At 46.1% G+C, this 19,766-nt stretch overlaps 1 protein-coding gene across 4 annotated transcripts in view; it reads left to right on the top strand.

Moving 5' to 3' along the window:
* The window catches only part of ABHD5 (abhydrolase domain containing 5, lysophosphatidic acid acyltransferase), a 349,392-nt gene that overhangs the window by 119,395 nt on the left and 210,231 nt on the right, over positions 1-19,766 (top strand). For 2 of the 4 annotated variants that reach the window (XM_069648832.1, XM_069648830.1), the window contains one exon: positions 7,847-7,938. In XM_069648832.1, the coding sequence (XP_069504933.1) occupies positions 7,847-7,938 (92 nt within the window). The remainder of the gene's footprint in view (positions 1-7,846; positions 7,939-19,766) is intronic. The other 2 variants (XM_069648834.1, XM_069648831.1) reach the window with 1 other exon arrangement.

Raw genomic sequence — 19,766 nt, 5'->3', positions numbered from 1 at the left:
CCTTGCCTAACCTTCTTCCAAAATGATTTCTTTAGTACATCAAACTTCTTCAAAAATTGCTGTTTGCCCAAAAGTGGACTCTTCCCTCTACCTGAACCTCCCCCATCTACCCTGCTGGGATGTTGGTTTCCTTTTCTTCATTTTATAGAGAGTTTCTAGAATGACTGGTGTCGGTACATCCTCCCCACTGCCATTTGTGTCCCATATCGATGACCATCATTCTGAGCGGTGCCTGCTGAGATGAAGGGAGTCCTCATGAGGTCAGCAGCTAGGGTGCAGACTTCCTTCGATTACCAGTAGTGTACTTCCTCATCCAGTACCTCCTGCTTCTAATGCCATTCGTGAGTTCCCTTCATCTTACCAGGCGTTTCCCCAGAATATAATGGAGGATTATGCAAACATTGAATATGGATGCATAGCTGTTTCATAAAGTAAGAATCGAATCTGCAGACCCTTGGTAAAAATGAAATTAATTGGGCCTGGAGAATTTGCTTGAGGGAGACCTTATTCTTTTGGGGTACGGTTACATTTAAAATGATTAATTGCTATTCTCTTTGGGATCTTTTGCTCTGGCAAGCAGTTTTTCCTGCTTTCTCAGAACTAATGCTACTAAGTTCAAACTGCTGTGGCTGGATTCAGATGACAACGGTCTCAATCCGAAAGTATTCCCAAACACCAAACCCACACACTTGTGTTCTTTCTGGCCTCCAACTTATATTGTTATTTGCACCTCCGTGTTTGAGCATTTCTTAACTCTACTTTTTTAAATTGCTCCTTCATGCTGGGAGATCCTGCTTGCTCAGCAGCACCCAGTGTAGTCAGCTGGTTTGTAGAACAATTGGTAACCCCCATGTAGATACTGGATGTATCCTGCTGCCATGTTAAGGTTTTCAATCGGGTGGGTGTACCTACAATGAGGATCTCAGTTTTTACATCATTGAGGTTAGTAGCCATCCAATTTTGTATGATGGCATATATTTTGTTGATGGTAGCAGAATCCTGTTCATGGTCACCTGTGATGGGGATGAGGATGTATCAGCGAAATTGGTGTAAATAAAATCCCATTGTATCCAGTGCTGCAAAAAGGAGTTTGGTGTAAGCATTGTGTAAGGTGGGGGAAAGGCAAGATCCTTGCGGGATGGGGTCTGCAGCCTCATCGCCAATGGAAACTCTTGAAGTATGTTCCGATAGGAATTATTTTACCCATGCAGTGGCATCTGAAGAGAAGTTGAAATTTTTTGACGGCGCATTACAAAGTTTATCATGGTCCACTAAATCAAATGCAGAAGACAGGTCGAGTAAGAGGAGGATGCACAATTTCCCAGAGTCTCTTATGGTGTCCATCTGGATTTTGAGGTGTAGTGCTTGGGCCGGAATCCTGATTGTCTCCTAACCTAGATACTCTTGGTGTAAGCAATTTTGTCAACTGTTTTTAGCAGGAATGTAACTGTAGTTATGGGTCGGTAATTGGTAGGTATAGCAGGGTCCAACGAGGGTTTCTTCATGAGAAGGGGTTACCCAGGCTTCTTTGATACTGGCGGGTACCGAATTGGACGTGAAGGAGGCATTTATGAAGTTAGTAATGATGGGAACTAAGCCGGGGGAACAGAGTTTGACACTGACAGGCGACTATGACACTGACTGCGCTACTCTCATTAACATATACAGCACAATCCAAATGTGGATGGCTATTAACAGCCTTTGTCATAACTCAGACAAAACTGAGCTCCTTCTCGTAGGATCCCCTGACACCCTCAAGAAACTTGACTCGCAGTTCAGCCACTTTACCATTGACTCAATCAGAATCCCTGTACTTGACACGGTAAAAACACTAGGCGTCTACCTAGACTCTAACCTATCTATGACCAGACAAGTGAACGCGATCGCCTCCTCTGCTGCCTACCATGCAAAACTCCTCAACGCAATCAGGCCTTTTCTATCCAAAGACACCTGCACCAACATAGTCAGAGCCATAACTGGCTCCCGGCTAGACTACTGTAACGTTCTCTTCCTAGGGACCTCCAACAAAAACCTCGAGAAGCTGCAAGTAATTCAGAACAGCGCCCTGCGTGCTGCACAAGGCATTACCAAGAGAGAACACATCTCCACTGCCAGGAAAGCGTCCCATTGGCTCCCCATAAAGGAAAGGATTATATTCAAAGCGCTAAGCATCACCCACAAATGTGTCCATCTCTCAGCCCCAGCGTACCTATCCCAAAGAATCCACCCGGTCCCTTCCACAAGACCCACCAGGACACCCTATGCCAACTTGCTCTCAGTACCCAGGGTAAAAAGAGCTAGAGCAGGTGGCGCCAGCTTCCCTTACCTCGCTGCTCTACACTGGTACACCCTTCCCACCTCACTGCGAGCTGAACCTTCACTGACTGCTTTCCGCAAAGCCATGAAAACTACCTTGTTCACCTAACCAACTTCACATGCTCATACTTTAATGACTAACATGTATGATGTACCATGGTGTTTGATGTACCTTGCTTGATGATTCTCCCTATTGCTTAACTCAGGGACCGGCCTCACTGTAACCCGAGGCACAACATGTACCTGTAACTAAGTTCCCTTACAAGTAACAGCGCCACAATGCCCCTGGGCTGCCTGCGCGCTATATAAATGTAATAAATAAATAAATAAATAGGCAAGCAGGGAAGATGTTGCAATTAGAGGGTTTCAGCATGGATAAGATGTTCAGAACCTGGTCTCGGGAGACAGTGGTAAAATTGAATTGGGGTGCTGTTTTGCCAGTGCCGGCATTGGTTTCAAGGGAGGGCATGCTTTTATTGGCCAGTAGATTTCTTTTCGCTAGTATTTTCTCTTGTAATGTGATGATTTTGGAGGCTAGTACATTCTGGATAGTGGTGCACCAGGCTTTGCTTGAGTTGATGGAGGCAGGGATGCGGGCTTCCAGCTCTGAGTATAGCAAATAGTTCTTTGCTGTTAGAAGAGGCATTATTTATGTGCTTGTTCAGGGAATTCGCTTTGGGGGTTATAACTGCTGATTTGTAGTTTTTATTAGCTACCAAGAGTGCATTCGGAGTGGCCGTAGTCGGGATCTTTTTATGTAGATGCTCTAACACTCTTTTATTACGTAGAAGGACCATGAGCTCTTCATTGAACCAAAAGTTGCTTGGTTTGGTATTTTAGACGTGAGCGGGGCTACTGCATCAATGGTTGATATCAGACCGTTGGGGTAGATCAAATAAATACTCTCGGGGTTAGTGCTGGATATTGTGTGGATCTTGAGGGAGTTGAACAAAACAGGGATGAGACTTTCTGCTGAGAGTTTGAGGAATTTCTCACCGTAATGGGGCAATGTGAGGGTTGAGGTACACCCTGGGTATTCAGTGCCAAAATATTGAAGCTTAAGTAGTGATACGACCAAGAGATTTTGGAAATGCATTCTAGTGTTAGATTGGTATTTAATGTTAGAATCCAATCCAGGATTCTACCTTTGGAGTGGGTGGGGAAATTAACAATTTGGGTAAACTGCATTTCTTGTAGAGCCGTGTAGAATGCAGTGGCTTTGTGGTCCAATTGGTCATTGAATCCAAGGTTAATGTTGCCTAATATTATGAATTTGGTGTTAAGTTTAAGGAGGGGGTGATGAGTGGGGAATGTCTAAATCGGGGGTGGTTGGCATTATTTGGTGCTCTGTAGATAATAAGGAAGTTGATGGTGGTTTTAGGGCCGGTTGTGAGTTTGAGTAGGAGGAGTTCATAGCCAGCTATTGGGTCTAGTGTGCAGGTTTCGAATTGTATTGTGGCTTTGGCTATAATTGCTACTCCTCCTGTGGTATCTTGGCAGTCAGCCCTGAGGATGGTATGGTCGGGCAAGATAGTCAGGGCCAGAAGGGGACCGGAGCCTTGATGTAGCCAAGTTTCCCTAACGGCTACAAAGTCTAGCTGTTGGTCCAGGAGTATGTCATGTATGCCGAAAGCATGCGCTCCTCAGGATCGCGCATTCAATAGAGCGAGCGCCTTGAAGGTTGGCGTTAGGCTCTAGAGGGGTGAGGGCAGAGCTGTAGGCGTGGCGGCATGGAAGCTGTAGAAGGTCTGCACCATGGGTCGAGTGGGATCCTGGTCGCACTGTCGTGTGGTGGCGGCATCGATCTGTGGCTCGGGCTGGGGGGCGTTCTGGTCGCCATGAGGGGTGAGGAGCAAGGTGAGAGGTGGTAAGCCCTTGGTTGGCTGGTAGGGGAGATGCAGGTACGTTTGTGCGAACAGTCTCACTACCCTAGTGGTCCTCGGGATGGGGCAGGTGGTCGAGAGAGCGGGTCTTGGGATTCTTGAGCTAAGACGTTCACGGCATGCTGTTCCTAGGCATGGAGCGGTAGATCCTGGTGATCTAGTAGGACTGGTGGGGGTCTTTCTGACTGGGTTGATTGGATGTTTGGGTCCTATTGCTTCTGTAGGCCGGGAGATTATTGGTAAAGAATGGCAGGGCCAAGTTGCTAGGTGTGGGAAGGGGGATGTTTTCGGTAGGAAGGGTGTTGGGCAGAGGAGAGGGTGGTGACTGGGGCATCAAAGTCGAACTAGGCAATTTCCAAGCTGAAAGAAGGTCCCTGCTGTGCAGGGCAGAGGTCTAGCCAAGTTGTGGTCAGTGATGGGGCTATAGTCGGTCACCTGCATGGTAGTCCTGCTACTGGGCAAAGGTTGGGATCGAACAGTAAACCAAGAATGCAATGTGAAATTAGATTAGCAAGAGCTAGTTGCACATAGCACGGTTTGGGTTATAGCGGCAAACACTGTATAATATACGCTGTGAGGGCACCAATGATCAAAGCGACGGACCAGGGTTAGATAGCTAGCACTTGGCAAAATATGGTAAGCTCAGGATTGACACTAACTCCTAGGGTGCAGTATGCTTTAATGTCTATGCATCGTTCATCATTGACGGCACCACAATCCCAGTTCTTAAACAAGTTAAAACACTTGGGGTTTACCTTGATGCAACGCTTACCATGTCTAAGCAAATAAACACCCTAGTCTCATCCACCTCCTACACAGCCAAGCTCATATCTCTCCGTCGCAAATTCCTGACACCAGATAACTGCATCACACTAGCACGCACACTTATTCTCTCAAAGCTTGATTACTGCAACATCCTTTTCCTAGGAACGTCGAACACTAACCTAGCCAAACTCCAACTCATGCATAATAAAGCCCTTTGTGCTGCACTGGGCATGAAAACATCTGAGCCCATCTCCGACATCAGAACACAAAATCACTGGCTGCCCATTAAAGCTAGGATACTCTTCAAAACCCTTAGCATCACCCATAAATGCATTAACTACAAAGTCCCTCCTCAATACAATCACTAAGAAAACCCAGACCAGCCTCCTTAGATCCAACAACAGTGACAACCTCTAAATCCCACAATACAAGAGAGAAAAAGCAGGGGGCAGCAGTTTCAAAGTACTTGCCCCTAAGCACTGGAACACCCTACCAATCAACATCAAGAAGGAAACATCCTTCCCACACTTTAAACAATTGCTCAAAACTAGGTTATTCAACCAGTTTTAACACAGCTTAGTCGCCCGTCTCCCATACTATCTCTGTATCCTCATTCTATATAATTGTATATTACTGTACATATTGTAGAAATGTAACCAAAACTGTACTACCTATCTGTAAAAAGCATCACTAATACTGTACCTGATTTGACTGTAACTACGCCGTGATACCTCAGGGTCTGGGCGTATAACAAATGTAATAAATAAAAATAAATAAATCTAGCGCCAACAACAGAAGGGCAATATACTTTGTGTTAGAAGCAATGAGCAACATGCAGCATGGTAAGCATTCTAGCTGCACCCAAGGCCCTGAATGTAGTGGATTAACACTGGTGATTGAAGTTCAGCATGATTGACATTTACACAGCAACCTGATTGAGACAGTATGATCTGTGTTAAAGTGGTGATCAGGATGCGGCACTCTGGCATCAACTCAAGTACAGTAAATGGTGGATGTCTAATGATTAGTACTAAGCGACATGAGTAGCAGCTTCGCAGTAAATGCACAGTGCTCTGGGTTAAAGTTGGTGAGCAGGATACATAAAGGTTGAAAGTCTTGCTATAAACAGGATACGGTATGCAGTGGATTAATACTGGTGAATACAGTGCAGCAGGAGTAATATTCTATCAGCAATCAATATAGGTTAATACTGTGCATCGTGATTTGCATTGTAACGATGGGCATAATGCAATGTATACAGGATAGTACAATGGAGCAGTATATTAAAAAGTTTGTAAACTGGGCTGCAAAACGGGGATACACAAATGTCTGCATTTGTTGATGCGATAAGCAAGGGAAGAACAGGGGTGTGCTCACATGAGGGATGGCGGTTGGTGGCATCTTCGGTGGAGGCAGTAGAAAGGAGGCATTGTTGAAGTGTACAGAGCGGGGGATGGTCCAGGCGGGAGTGCAATCAACGTTTTCCAGTCTGTGCATAATTTAAATAGCTCTGTTTAGATAGGCAAGTGAAGGCTGAAAAGGATAGCGCTGGGGGACAAGTTATAGTTAGCGGGAAGCAGTACCAGCTAAGCTCGGAGGGGTGCTCCTCGGGCTCAGTCAATGAGTTTAACTGTAAGGCTTGGTGTATGCTGCGGTCTGGATACGATGGGCCAGACGGTCGCTGGATCCTGCTCCAGGCTGCTTGTGGTTCGAACAGGCTCTGACAGGAGCCTTTGAATTTGGGCCTTAGATGGGAGGGCCGGCTTTCGCCTGCAGGTCCTCCCGATAGGCTAAAGTAAGATCTGGCAGCCAATCATTTCAACAAGGCAATCTCACTCCAGGTAGTGGGAAACAACAGTGATTAGGCGGCGGCCATCTGGGAGGTCAGCAGCCATAATAAACTTCAGAATATCGGTCAAATCCGTTTCTCTAATCAAAGGTTATAAACAATAGAATTTTCTTGAGGTCCCTATGGGTGTCCGAATCACCTTAAGTACAGGGCGGCGGGCGCTGCCCTATTTTGTATTTATATTTCTCCATTGTTAACAATATTGTCTAATGCTATATCGCTTTTGAAAATCGATATATATCCCCAAAACTTGATGCATCACCCAGCCCTAGTTCATACCATGCCACCCTTTGTCCAACTCCTTCCTCCAGCACGCCACAGTACATACACTCAATCGTGCTGGGAAATGCCAACCAACATCATGCCTAATCGCCATGGGACTTGTGAGTTTGGCTGAAACACAATTATAAAATGTTACAACAGTTGCATAATAAACCAATGAGGTTTGACACCGATTCACCATGCCTAGAAGCAATGATGGTCTAGATGTTTGCAAACAGTGTGTGTGCCCCTCTAATTTAGAATGAACAGGGCCAGACTTACCTTTCTATGAGCTGGCGTCCACTCAGGAGGGGTTTACAATCACATTATAACTTGGTAGTGGAGAACTATCCATTTGCGTAGAAGTCTGGTCATGGCGGCAACAACTTTCTAGCACTGATATTCTAGGCAATTCTCCACTGACCAGTACACATTTCTACCATGTTGGGTGTCATAATTGAGATGCAACTGAGGTGCATTGTCTTTCTAAGCACAGAAATCAAGGGTTCACATATGGATATGCCCAAATATAATGTAAGGTGAAATCACAACCATTTAAACATTTGCCAACATGTGGGAGCCTCTCTAATGAGAATGGACAAGGCCAAATCACATGTTCTGTTGGATGGTGCTCACCCGGGAGGAGCTACAATTCTGTTAGTGTATTGTTCCCGCCAGGGGAGAAATAGCCATTTGCATGTTGGTTTGGTCTATAATTATTTACAACTTGCACTTGTTTTGTAGTTGCTTACACTCCTTGTTATGTCTCGAGTCCTAGGTCCGGATGGCTCGCAAACTGGCTTCCTGTATGGTGTCCAACTTCCATTCCACATCTCAAAGAAGCAGAAGAGAACATGCTCAAATGTAGGTCTTACTTCTGTTTGTACTATAGTATGTGAAACGCCTAGAACCAAGCCTACATTGGTGAACACATGTCTATTGTAACATTTTAAAAGCTGGTCATGTTTTTTATATTTTTGGTTGGTCTATAAACACAACATGCTATGTCATCTTATAAAAACTTGCATGAACTATTTTGCTGATCAACATATCAGGTTCCAGGAGGTCATTAGTCATTATTTGAATGTAATCCCTAAGCATTAGCTTGGTTGTACTAAAAATGTGCATCAGCAGTGTCTTTTTAAAATTGGCTTTTAATATGGGATTCCCCTTTAAGAAAATAATACTTGCTTTCCCTGGCCTCACCACCTTGCTAGCACAATGTTTGTCACCACTTGACATGTGGAAGCCTGTCTGAGAAAGGCAAGAAAGTCAGAAAAATACCATGCAGCTCCATAGTAAGGCTCAAAGTGAGGAGATCCTGTTAGGAAAATCTAGGAAAAGTAAACTCCACTTGCGTTTCTTCTGCAAGAAAGCCTTTGCATCCCTGATGAGACATACATGATTAAATGAACATCCATGGGGGGGATCTACTTTTTCAGGCTGTTGCTTCTGTCCTGTACTGTCTGCTATGGCACCATTGGAGAAAAACATATCTCAAGTGCCAGTTGGGCCGAGGAGGCCTAAGGTGGCCCCTCTGAAACTGTACAAGAACTTGAGCAACAACTATAAATAGCAGACCACCTTGCTCACACTGAGGAACTCCAAATTGGTCTATGCTGAGTCCTTCATAGAATCGATAAGAGAAAAGAGCGAGGGAAAATGAATGGAGGGTGTAATCCTCAAATATTTGGTTGACTTGATGCAAGACAGACAAGCGGATCTTCTTGGATGGGGTTTGGGAAGTTGCTTTGTGGTCCACAACCCAAAAGCAAGCTAAGGCCCTCTCAGCAAGTACATCCTGAAGAACCCCCAAAAGGGGCAGAAGCCAGCATCAAAGGTCCAAGACAGCCCTCCATCAGCTCTCACTCTTTGGCTGGAGAGATCTTAGGGGCGCCTCGACCAGTAGACTCAAGGGAAAGGGCCCAGGATCCCCCAGAAGAATCGATCTCATCCTCTGCAGTACCATCTTGTATACCTGTGATCTTAGGAGTTGCCACAGTGAGACAGACCCAGAGTGAACCCGTAAAAGCCCTAGTGGCTGAAGGGTTACCAGATCTGCTTGATCACCTGAAACGCATCCTGCCAGAAGAAAACCCTTCTCCATGTTCTATCAGCTAAAAAATAACAGAGAAGAGACGACCTTAGCAAAGAAATGAGAGTAAGCAAAGAAAACAAAAAACATGAAACCAAAGACATTGAAACCCTGTGGGTCGCAAAGTTTTTTGAGAAACCTCAAGAATGTGTCTCCAGGCGTCCCGAAAACAACAGGAAACATAAGGATAAAAAAGGTACCTTACAAACTACTGACATCCGAGTTCAGCGGCAGAAAACCTCTAAAATACCAACACCATCTGGAGATGCCCTGGAAGAAGAGGAGGTTGAGGACTCCTTGCTGGAACTGTCTGTGTACAAAGACGAGGATTTCAGTGAATCAGTGGAGGAGATTACTTCGGTTTTGGAATTAAACAATGAAAGACCCCCTGGACTGAGCAGCATCCAGATCACAGAAAACTGTTCTTCCCCCCCGTTTCTCACCCTGGCATACAGAAGAGCCAAAATAAGAAGAGAACGAACCGGAAATCCACTCCTCTAAATCAGACACAATTATGAACAAAGTCGAAAACTGATCCCCTCCCAGGGCAACAGATGAAGGATCTGCATGAAAGGAATCGGAGTGCGAAGGTGAGCCCTCTCACAGCGACAACAGGAGGGGCCCACTGTAACGCTCACCTGATTCTCGCAGAGGCGCCGGTCTTGACTGGGCGACTACCGTATCTTCAAAGGTGATGTGTAGCACCCGGTTGGCTCTTTGGGCTGGACCTCTGTGCACTGTATGCCTGACGTGTAGAGTAAGATGTCTGCAGATAGAAAATATGGGGTTAATGAACTGGGGTTATTGGGGTGTCCCTATCTCTTTCCTCTTCTCCTCTCCTGTAGACCCCCAAAGGTTAACGCTCTCACCTTAGGTAAGTGAATGCCGAGCTCTCCATCTGCCTCGGGGCAGGGTGCTGTAACCAATTTCTTCACTGGATAGGTAGCGCAGGCCTCTTGACTTCAGAGGACTGCTGTCCGTCGTTTACTGCACGAACGGTAAGTTTCGAGTCATTCAAATGTCTTTAAAGTCTTTAGTAATGATGTCTCTTGTTTTGCAGGGTTCCGGCGATGGCGGATGACGGGCTGAAGTGAGTTGAAGATGGAGCCCGTGTGATGAATAGAAGCGCCTGGAAGCACGTAAGTAAGCGCTTGTTGCCTGCTTCACTATGCGCTCTAACTGTCTTTTTATTTTGCAGGTACGAGTTCGGAGCGGCTGCAGGGTGCCGGAATACCCACTGGATTAGATGTGGAAAGGAGTAATGGCACGTGAGTATTAAAGTTCCCCAATGTCTTTAAACGCACCTTGTTTTGTCTTTCAGATGCCGGAATGCAGTGTGAAGACCTCCGGAGCGCACGAAGAGTAGGTAAGCCTTTGCCTTTCAGATGCCGGAATGCTAACCTGTTCTTTCTTGTCTTTATAGGTGTTGCTGAAGACTGGATTCAGGATGGTAAGCCTTTGCCTTTCAGATGCCGGAATGCTAACCTGTTCTTTCTTGTCTTTATAGGTGTTGCTGAAGACTGGATTCAGGATGGTAAGCCTTTTTCCTTAGGCCCAGGACCGGATGCAGAAGACACGATGAGCGTTCTGCTGCAGAGGTTGCAGAATAACGCAAAGCAAGATTCATCCACCGGGTGTGGTTTAAATAGCCTCCTGTAGTGCTTAGGTGTCTCCTTCCACAGCCACGCCTAAGTAAGAAAAGAGTTCCTGGTAAGAAAAGAGTTCCTGCCTTCCAGAAGAGTTCCAGTGTTCTGAATCTAGGGAGTGGCTCCAGCCCCACCCAACAGGAAAAGTAGTTCCAAACAGAAGGGGATCAGAGGCTCAACTGGCAGGCAAGTAAGCAGCATGGTCTGCTGAAGGTAAGTCCACCCAAGCATTATGAGCCCGGCGCTTCCAGCGCTGGGACTGGGCATATTTATGAGCCTGGTGCCACTGGCGCCAGGACTGGGTCCAAAAGGTCCCAATTGGGACTGGTTGGCACTCGGAACCTGGGTTATGGATCTGCTTCCAAGGGAGTTGGGAAAACCCTGACCTTTTGGAAGCAGAGATCATGACAGTACCCCCCCTCAAGGCCCCTCCCAAACCGGGCTTCTCCGGGGGTTTTGGCTTGTCAGGAAATGTTCGGTGAAATCTTTTGATTAGGCGAGGAGCGTGGACATATTCAGCAGGTTCCCAGGATCTCTCTTGGGGGCCGTAGCCTTTCCAGTCAATTAGGTAGAATAGTTTAGATTTGGAGATCTTGGAGTCCAGAATGCTTTTGACTTCAAACTCGAGTTCTCCATCCACTAGGATAGGTTTTGGAGATTTGGTTAGTCGGGTTTGAGGTTGCACGGGTTTTAATAGAGAGACGTGGAAGACCGGATGTATCTTCATGTGCGGGGGCAAGTCCAACTTGACCGCTACTGGGTTTACTATGGTAGTGATGGAATAGGGACCAAGGTATCTTGGGTTGAATGTGCGTGGCCCTTTTAGAGATAGATATTTGGTGGATAACCAGACTTGATCCCCTACTTGATAGTGAGGGGCTTCCTTCCGATGTTGATCTGCTCCTTTCTTGTATTGTTCTTTAGCCCTTTGAAGGTGAGAAACAGCTTCCTTAAAGGCTTGGGTGATTGTAGAATGCAGGTAGTCTACTGCTGGTGTTTCAAGATCTTGGAGGGGATCCAACTCCGAGGTTCGAGGGTGACTGCCGTACAAAAGAAAAAACGGGGTTTTCCCAGTTCCCGAATGGACAGAGTTATTGTAGGCATACTCGGCTATCCAAAGGATATCTTTCCAAGTTTTTTCAGTTTGTTGCAGCATGCACCGTAAATACTGTTCCAGAGTTTGATTGGTCCTCTCGGTTTGTCCGTCGGTCTGAGGGTGGTGACTGGTCGATAGTCTCACATCAATTTGAGCCGACCGACAGCAACTTCGCCAAAAATGAGAAATAAATTGACTACCTCGATCCGAAATTAGAACCGAAGGAAAACCGTGCAGTCGGACGATGTTTTCGAGAAATTCTCGGGCCAGAGTTGCTGCTGTTGGCAAGCCTTTGAGCGGAATGAAATGCGCCATCTTGGAGAATAAGTCCACGATTACTAGAATCGTATTGTATCCGGAGCATGGAGGTAGATCGGTGATGAAGTCCATAGAAAGCGTATGCCAAGGGCGAGGTGGGATGTCAATAGGGCGTAAGAGGCCTGCTGGTCTTTCCTTTTGACTCTTGTTTTGGGCGCATACTCCACAGGACATTATAAAGTCTCTGATATCTTTTTTCCAAGACGGCCACCAGAAGTAGCGCTTGATCTTTTCTGAGGTCTTGGCTATACCGCGATGACCTTCCATTAAAGAGTCGTGATAACAAGAGATTACTTTTTTCTGTAAATCTGTGCTGGGTAGGTATAATCGTTCTTGGAAATACAATAAGTTGTCCTTTACTGCAAAGTCCTTTCCCTGCAGATGCCAATTCTGTATGTCTGCTGGAGTTACAAGTTGCCTGGCTTTATCCTTAACTTCCTCTATGGATTCTGTGGCGATTACACCCAGAATTCTTTGTTCGGGAATGATTGGTACAGGTTTAGGGTTGACCAAGTGTTCTTCCACTCCCATCCGAGAAAGGGCATCGGCTTTACCGTTCTTTGTACCAGGTCGATAGGTAATTATGAAGTCAAACTCGGCAAAGAATAATGCCCAACGGAGTTGTCTAGAGGATTGGGCTTTTGCGGTCTTCAAATATTGCAGGTTTCGGTGATCCGTAATCACAGTAACGGTGTGTCGGGCCCCCAGCAGATAATGCCGCCAAGCCTTAAAGGCAGACTTGATAGCCAGAAGTTCCTTGTCAGTAATCGTGTAATTGATTTCAGGAGGCGAGAATTTGCGGGACCAAAATGCCACGGGATGCAACTGATTGGTTACCGGGTCCTTTTGTGATAGAACTGCCCCCATGGCAAGGCTTGAAGCATCAGTTTCCACGATGTAGGGGAGTTCGGGGCGAGGGTGTTTTAAGATTGGTGCAGAGATAAATTTAGTCTTCAAATCCTGGAAAGCTTGTTCCGCCTCGGTAGACCATTCAAAACGTTTGTTTTTCTTTAACAAGGCAGTGATGGGCTGGACTATTCGAGAGAATTCGGGGATAAACCTGCGGTAAAAGTTAGCGAAGCCTAACATGCTTTGCACACCTTTTACGGAGGATGGTGATGGCCATTTGAGAACTGCATCGACCTTCTTTGAATCCATACGCACTCCGCCAGGTGATAATATGAATCCCAAGAATTCAACTTCAGTCACGTTGAAAACACATTTTTCCAACTTAGCGAAAAGTTTGTGTTGACGCAATCTTTCGAGGACCATTTTCACGTGTTTCCGATGTTCAGATTCCGATGAAGAATAAACGAGGATGTCGTCAATGTAAACAACAACACATACATCTATGAGCTCTCTGAGGACATCGTTCATAAAATATTGAAAGGCGGCCGGGGCATTGCAAAGTCCGAAGGGCATGACCTGATATTCAAATAGCCCATACTTGGTGCGGAAGGCCGTCTTCCATTCATCGCCCTCTTTTACTCGTACCAAGTGGTAAGCTCCTCTAAGATCCAGCTTTGTATATATGCATGCTTTTCTGACTTGGTCCAGGAGTTCAGGGATCAAAGGTAACGGATATCTATTCTTAACGGTGATCTGGTTCAGGGAGCGATAATCGATACAAGTTCTAAGGTCTCCTTCCTTTTTTGGAACGAAGAACAAAGCTGAAGAAGCAGGGGACTTGGAAGGATGAATAAACCCATTTGCCAGGTATTGATCCAGGTATTGTCGAAGGTAAAGGTTCTCAGGCTTGGTGAGGGCATAAATTCTACTACAAGGAGGAGTAGATCCAGGTATCAGGTCTATCTGGCAGTCATAAGACCTATGAGGAGGTAGAGAGTTAGCCTGATCCTTCCGGAAAACATCTTGGTATTCTAGGTATTCGGGAGGTAACTGGGGAGTCTCTGAAGAAATTGCGGCCAGTGCAACACCAGGTGGAGGGTGACAAGTAGAGACACATTCTGGAAACTGGACCGTTCTTGCTCGCCAATCGATCAGAGGATTGTGTTTCTCTAACCAAGGTATTCCTAGAATAATCTAAAACTGAGGGGCCTTGATCACATCGAACACGATCTTCTCATGGTGTCCATCTTGACTTACTAGCGTCACCTCTTGAGTGGTATGCGTTACTGGCCCGGAGGCTATCTCCGTACCATCCACCGTAGTAATGACGTCCTTTACAGCCTTGGGACAAAGAGTTAGATTCATCCTCAAAACCATTTCATGATCCACATAATTGCCGATGGCACCGCTGTCGACGTAAGCTTCAATTGCATGTAATCGATCCGGATTATCAGGGCTAATGAGGACCATAGGTATCACGAAATGCGAGGTCACGGAACTGGTTTTCACGCTCGGCAAGAGGACCTCTATTCTTGTCGGGCGAGGTCGTTTCCCTGCTCAGAGTTTGTAACTTTGGTAACTGCAGCTCCTACTGCCTTCTTGGCAGGTTTCACCGGACAGTCTCGAAGAAAGTGCCCTGAGTTTCCGCAATATAGGCATAATTGCAACTGTTTCCTCCTTTCCCGCTCCCTTTGTGTTAGAGGACCTTTCAGACCCCCTATTTGCATGGGTTCCCCGGAGTCTACTCCTTTGGAAGGAGTTGGCGGTTTGGAAAATACTCGAGCATCAAACTTGGAACGATCGGCCTTCCTGTTCTGCAGCCTGTGATCTATTTGAACGACCAAGTCTATATAATCCGAACAGTCTTGTGGGGGATTCACTACTTGGGCTAAAACATCTTTGAGCTCTCCACGTAGACCTCTATAAAACAGCGTAATCCTTTTGTCCTCAGGCCATTGAGTTTCCACTATTAGTCTATTGAAAGATGCAATATAAGCCAAAAGGTCTTGATTACCCTGTCGCAACGAAAGAAGCTCATTGTCCAAGGCCTGCCCCTGTGAATGTCTTGCGAACAGTTTTTCCATACTAAGCTGAAAGGCTTGAAAATCATGGAGAACCGGATCATCTTGATTAACTAGAGGGATCGACCAGTCTGCCGCATTGCCACTAAGGTACGAAAGTACAAAAGCTACTTTTGCTTGATCAGTTGGAAAGGCTGCTGGCCGGCATAAGAAGTGCAACCGGCACTGATTGATAAATACTGCAAACCTCTTTGGGTCACCAGAAAATCGTTCGGGCGGAGCCAGAGGTACATTCCCAGGTAGGTTGATCTGCACTGGATTCATAGAGGATGTTGAAGGAAGATTTGCCCCTGATGCGGGTAACGGGGTCTGTCCGGCTTGTGACTGTAGCACTTGTCTAGCAAGATTGTCTGTTCTCTCCTTGGAAATAATTAGTTCCCTTCTTAGAGCATTCGTTTCCTGACGAGCTGCATGCACTTCTGCCCTTAGTTCCCCAAGTAACCGGGCTAGGGGGTCAGTATCCGAGGTTTCCATAGCGCCTGGGCGAGAGTTTTGCGGTAGGCTTTGCGTTCTGTAACGCTCACCTGATTCTCGCAGAGGCGCCGGTCTTGACTGGGCGACTACCGTATCTTCAAAGGTGATGTGTAGCACCCGGTTGGCTCTTTGGGCTGGACCTCTGTGCACTGTATGCCTGACGTGTAGAGTAAGATGTCTGCAGATAGAAAATATGGGGTTAATGAACTGGGGTTATTGGGGTGTCCCTATCTCTTTCCTCTTCTCCTCTCCTGTAGACCCCCAAAGGTTAACGCTCTCACCTTAGGTAAGTGAATGCCGAGCTCTCCATCTGCCTCGGGGCAGGGTGCTGTAACCAGTTTCTTCACTGGATAGGTAGCGCAGGCCTCTTGACTTCAGAGGACTGCTGTCCGTCGTTTACTGCACGAACGGTAAGTTTCGAGTCATTCAAATGTCTTTAAAGTCTTTAGTAATGATGTCTCTTGTTTTGCAGGGTTCCGGCGATGGCGGATGACGGGCTGAAGTGAGTTGAAGATGGAGCCCGTGTGATGAATAGAAGCGCCTGGAAGCACGTAAGTAAGCGCTTGTTGCCTGCTTCACTATGCGCTCTAACTGTCTTTTTATTTTGCAGGTACGAGTTCGGAGCGGCTGCAGGGTGCCGGAATACCCACTGGATTAGATGTGGAAAGGAGTAATGGCACGTGAGTATTAAAGTTCCCCAATGTCTTTAAACGCACCTTGTTTTGTCTTTCAGATGCCGGAATGCAGTGTGAAGACCTCCGGAGCGCACGAAGAGTAGGTAAGCCTTTGCCTTTCAGATGCCGGAATGCTAACCTGTTCTTTCTTGTCTTTATAGGTGTTGCTGAAGACTGGATTCAGGATGGTAAGCCTTTGCCTTTCAGATGCCGGAATGCTAACCTGTTCTTTCTTGTCTTTATAGGTGTTGCTGAAGACTGGATTCAGGATGGTAAGCCTTTTTCCTTAGGCCCAGGACCGGATGCAGAAGACACGATGAGCGTTCTGCTGCAGAGGTTGCAGAATAACGCAAAGCAAGATTCATCCACCGGGTGTGGTTTAAATAGCCTCCTGTAGTGCTTAGGTGTCTCCTTCCACAGCCACGCCTAAGTAAGAAAAGAGTTCCTGGTAAGAAAAGAGTTCCTGCCTTCCAGAAGAGTTCCAGTGTTCTGAATCTAGGGAGTGGCTCCAGCCCCACCCAACAGGAAAAGTAGTTCCAAACAGAAGAGGATCAGAGGCTTAACTGGCAGGCAAGTAAGCAGCATGGTCTGCTGAAGGTAAGTCCACCCAAGCATTATGAGCCCGGCGCTTCCAGCGCTGGGACTGGGCATATTTATGAGCCTGGTGCCACTGGCGCCAGGACTGGGTCCAAAAGGTCCCAATTGGGACTGGTTGGCACTCGGAACCTGGGTTATGGATCTGCTTCCAAGGGAGTTGGGAAAACCCTGACCTTTTGGAAGCAGAGATCATGACACCCACGGTCCCGACAACAGGTTTGATCCCAGACTTATAGTCACACTTGAATATTATGAGCAGATGACGGCCTGATCCTAAAACACTCAAACATCATGAGCTAGTTACATCACGTATCCAAATTAAGAGTGATCAACACTGATGACATTAAGATCGTGGATTTTATTGATGGAAGAGAAAACGATAGAATAAACCTGCATATGGGCTCAACCTCCCTGACTTCATTGCTCTTGGAGGCAAACTCTGGGATTTGATCTAAGGAGAAGCGAAAACACAGGAAAGAAGTCGATTGAGAAGGCGACAGATGGCCATTTAAAATCAGAATCAAAAACGGTTGGATCCTATGCTGAAAACTTTAAGGAATCCCATCTGAAATCGCAGCCAGGCCCATCACTTCCACAAACTCAAAGCGGGGGACTGACCAGCAAGAACCAGCTATAGATCACCATACATGGGACAAACGCTGAAGACGAGCTAAGATCGGTGGTGATTCAAGAGCAGAAGTGAACCTTCCCTGCCACGAGGACCAGTCCTGGAGCTGGTTAGCCAGGGGTCTGAGTGACAATGAATAGAGCCAGAAGATCAAAGGATCAAGAAACCTGGAAACCGGGTCTTGGAATACTCTGGGCCATGCTTATGTTGGGGAGGAGCTAGCGCTTCAGTTAGTGCCTTCCTGCACCCCTCAAGCACTTTACAAATGAGGCAAGACTTCTAAGCACTATAGCACTGAGAAAGCTTTTTTCATGCAAACATAATCTGAGGCGTGGCCAGTCGCTAAATAAAGATAGTTAGGATTGAAATATAAGTGCAAACAACTATGTAGATGGATATATTTGTAAATCTGTTCATTTGTAGCTAGCTTTGCTGAAAGCAACAGTAATTTGAGGCTGTGATTAATATAGACTACAAGCAGGCTGGTAGAGAGCACGAGGTAACTCAGCAGCTGTTCCTGTCAATCACAAGCCAATGGAGACTAAAAAAGATTCAGCATGACAAAGAGTACTAGGAAAACAAGGGTTTTTTTTTAGAAATACCGGACCAAATAATATATAATTTTATGGAGTTAAGTGTTGAGATAATGGTGGGAAGATGTGTTCATGTATGAATGTTTAGAACATAGTAAATTATGCAGCATAATGTTATGTAGCCTGTCCCAAACGGAACCTGGCCATGCAACACTGGAGACTCTGCAGCATCCCTTGTATGGGAAGAACAACAGTTTTGAAGGAGCTCTGCTGGTATCCAGGGACCAAGTCAAGAGTATTTAAGCCCAATTCCAGCACCAGTCTTCAGGACTTGGGAGCCAGTCACGGAGGACAGAATGCTGGTTGGAAATGGCAGAGTCCTCTGCCATTTCCCCCAATCCTAATGATCTGTAAAGACTACATTTTTGTTATCGCTTGAAAGATATACTCATGGCTTTTAATTCCCTAGAGGGGTACATTTACTCTGGTTTATGGTGCTTATGCGTCCCCTGTATTTACGGGGTGCCCCTGTAAGTTGGGGTTCGCTTTCAGTGGTGACCGCGACGTGACCTCAGTCTTCCCCCATACTTTGTGAAGCCCCAGGCCAAGTCAGCCAGGCCCAACTATAGTGACCGGTCCCCTAAATAAAAAAAACACGTGTTTCCTGAGCGGTTTTAGTAGAAGCCATTTTAAAAGAAATCTTCTCTGCTCCCTGAAGCAGGGCATGGCACCAGAAAGACGGGCGAGCATGGGACTTCGTAACGGAGGAAAGTCAGGTGAACAACGCCCATGTGAGTATATACTCTTGCAAGTGATAACAAAATGGGAACATGTGAATGGTATTATGGACACCATATGGATGTGGAATATCCATAGGCATATGGAAATGGACTGCCCGTGGTAAAGGTGCACCAATTTAATACAAAGTATCACTGCCACCAGCCATTGAAGGTAAGCTTGTCACTGTAACAGAATTGTTAGTTTTAATGTGAAAGGGGATACATTTTATCTCCCTAGCACTCTTCATAGGGTGGGGTGTGCTGGTTTCACAGAATAAAATGTAAAAGGGATCCAAAGATCTTTTCTACCCATGGGAACTGTATTTCACCCAAGGTTAGCAAAAGAAAGTTAAAAGGGGAGCCCCTAGGGCAACCCAGCAACAACAGGCACTTATTGCCATTAAGTTGTTAAAGAGGATAACTTTAAAAATACAATATGTATAGTCTTAAAAATGACACCCATAAAAAGAGTTAAAGATTATGTGAGTGGCAAAAAGATTCCCACTCACTGAGGTATTAAGGAAAAATATCCCACTAGTAAAGGAAAAAGTTCTGGTGTTAACCCAGTTTAGGAAGGTTTACCAGTTCTGTGCAAATCTTATCTAACAGCAGTGGTTTACTTTTAACTACTATGGCGTGCATTAACCACAGGCTGCGTTCGCAGCTGCAGTAAATCACCCAAGTGTGCCATTTTTGTCAAAATGGCCCGGTCTTCTTTTTTTGCCATTTCTTTGTGGAAGGGTCCTTCTTGAGATTTACTCTGCGCGCCAAACCAGGTTTGGCCCCTTTGTTCATTTTGCCTTTGGCGGGATTCACAAGTGAAGCCCGCCTCTGGCTTCAGGGTGTCTGACTGGGGCAGGAAATGAGGGAGGTGCCCAAAACTCCCTGTGTTTAGTCTCTTAGAAGACAGGCTTGCACTCTT

This window comes from Ambystoma mexicanum, chromosome 2q, assembly GCF_040938575.1.
Source record: "Ambystoma mexicanum isolate Mex_15411 chromosome 2q, UKY_AmexF1_1, whole genome shotgun sequence".
NCBI classification, from domain to species: Eukaryota; Metazoa; Chordata; class Amphibia; order Caudata; family Ambystomatidae; genus Ambystoma; species Ambystoma mexicanum.
This window is presented reverse-complemented; position numbering and strand designations above follow the sequence as displayed.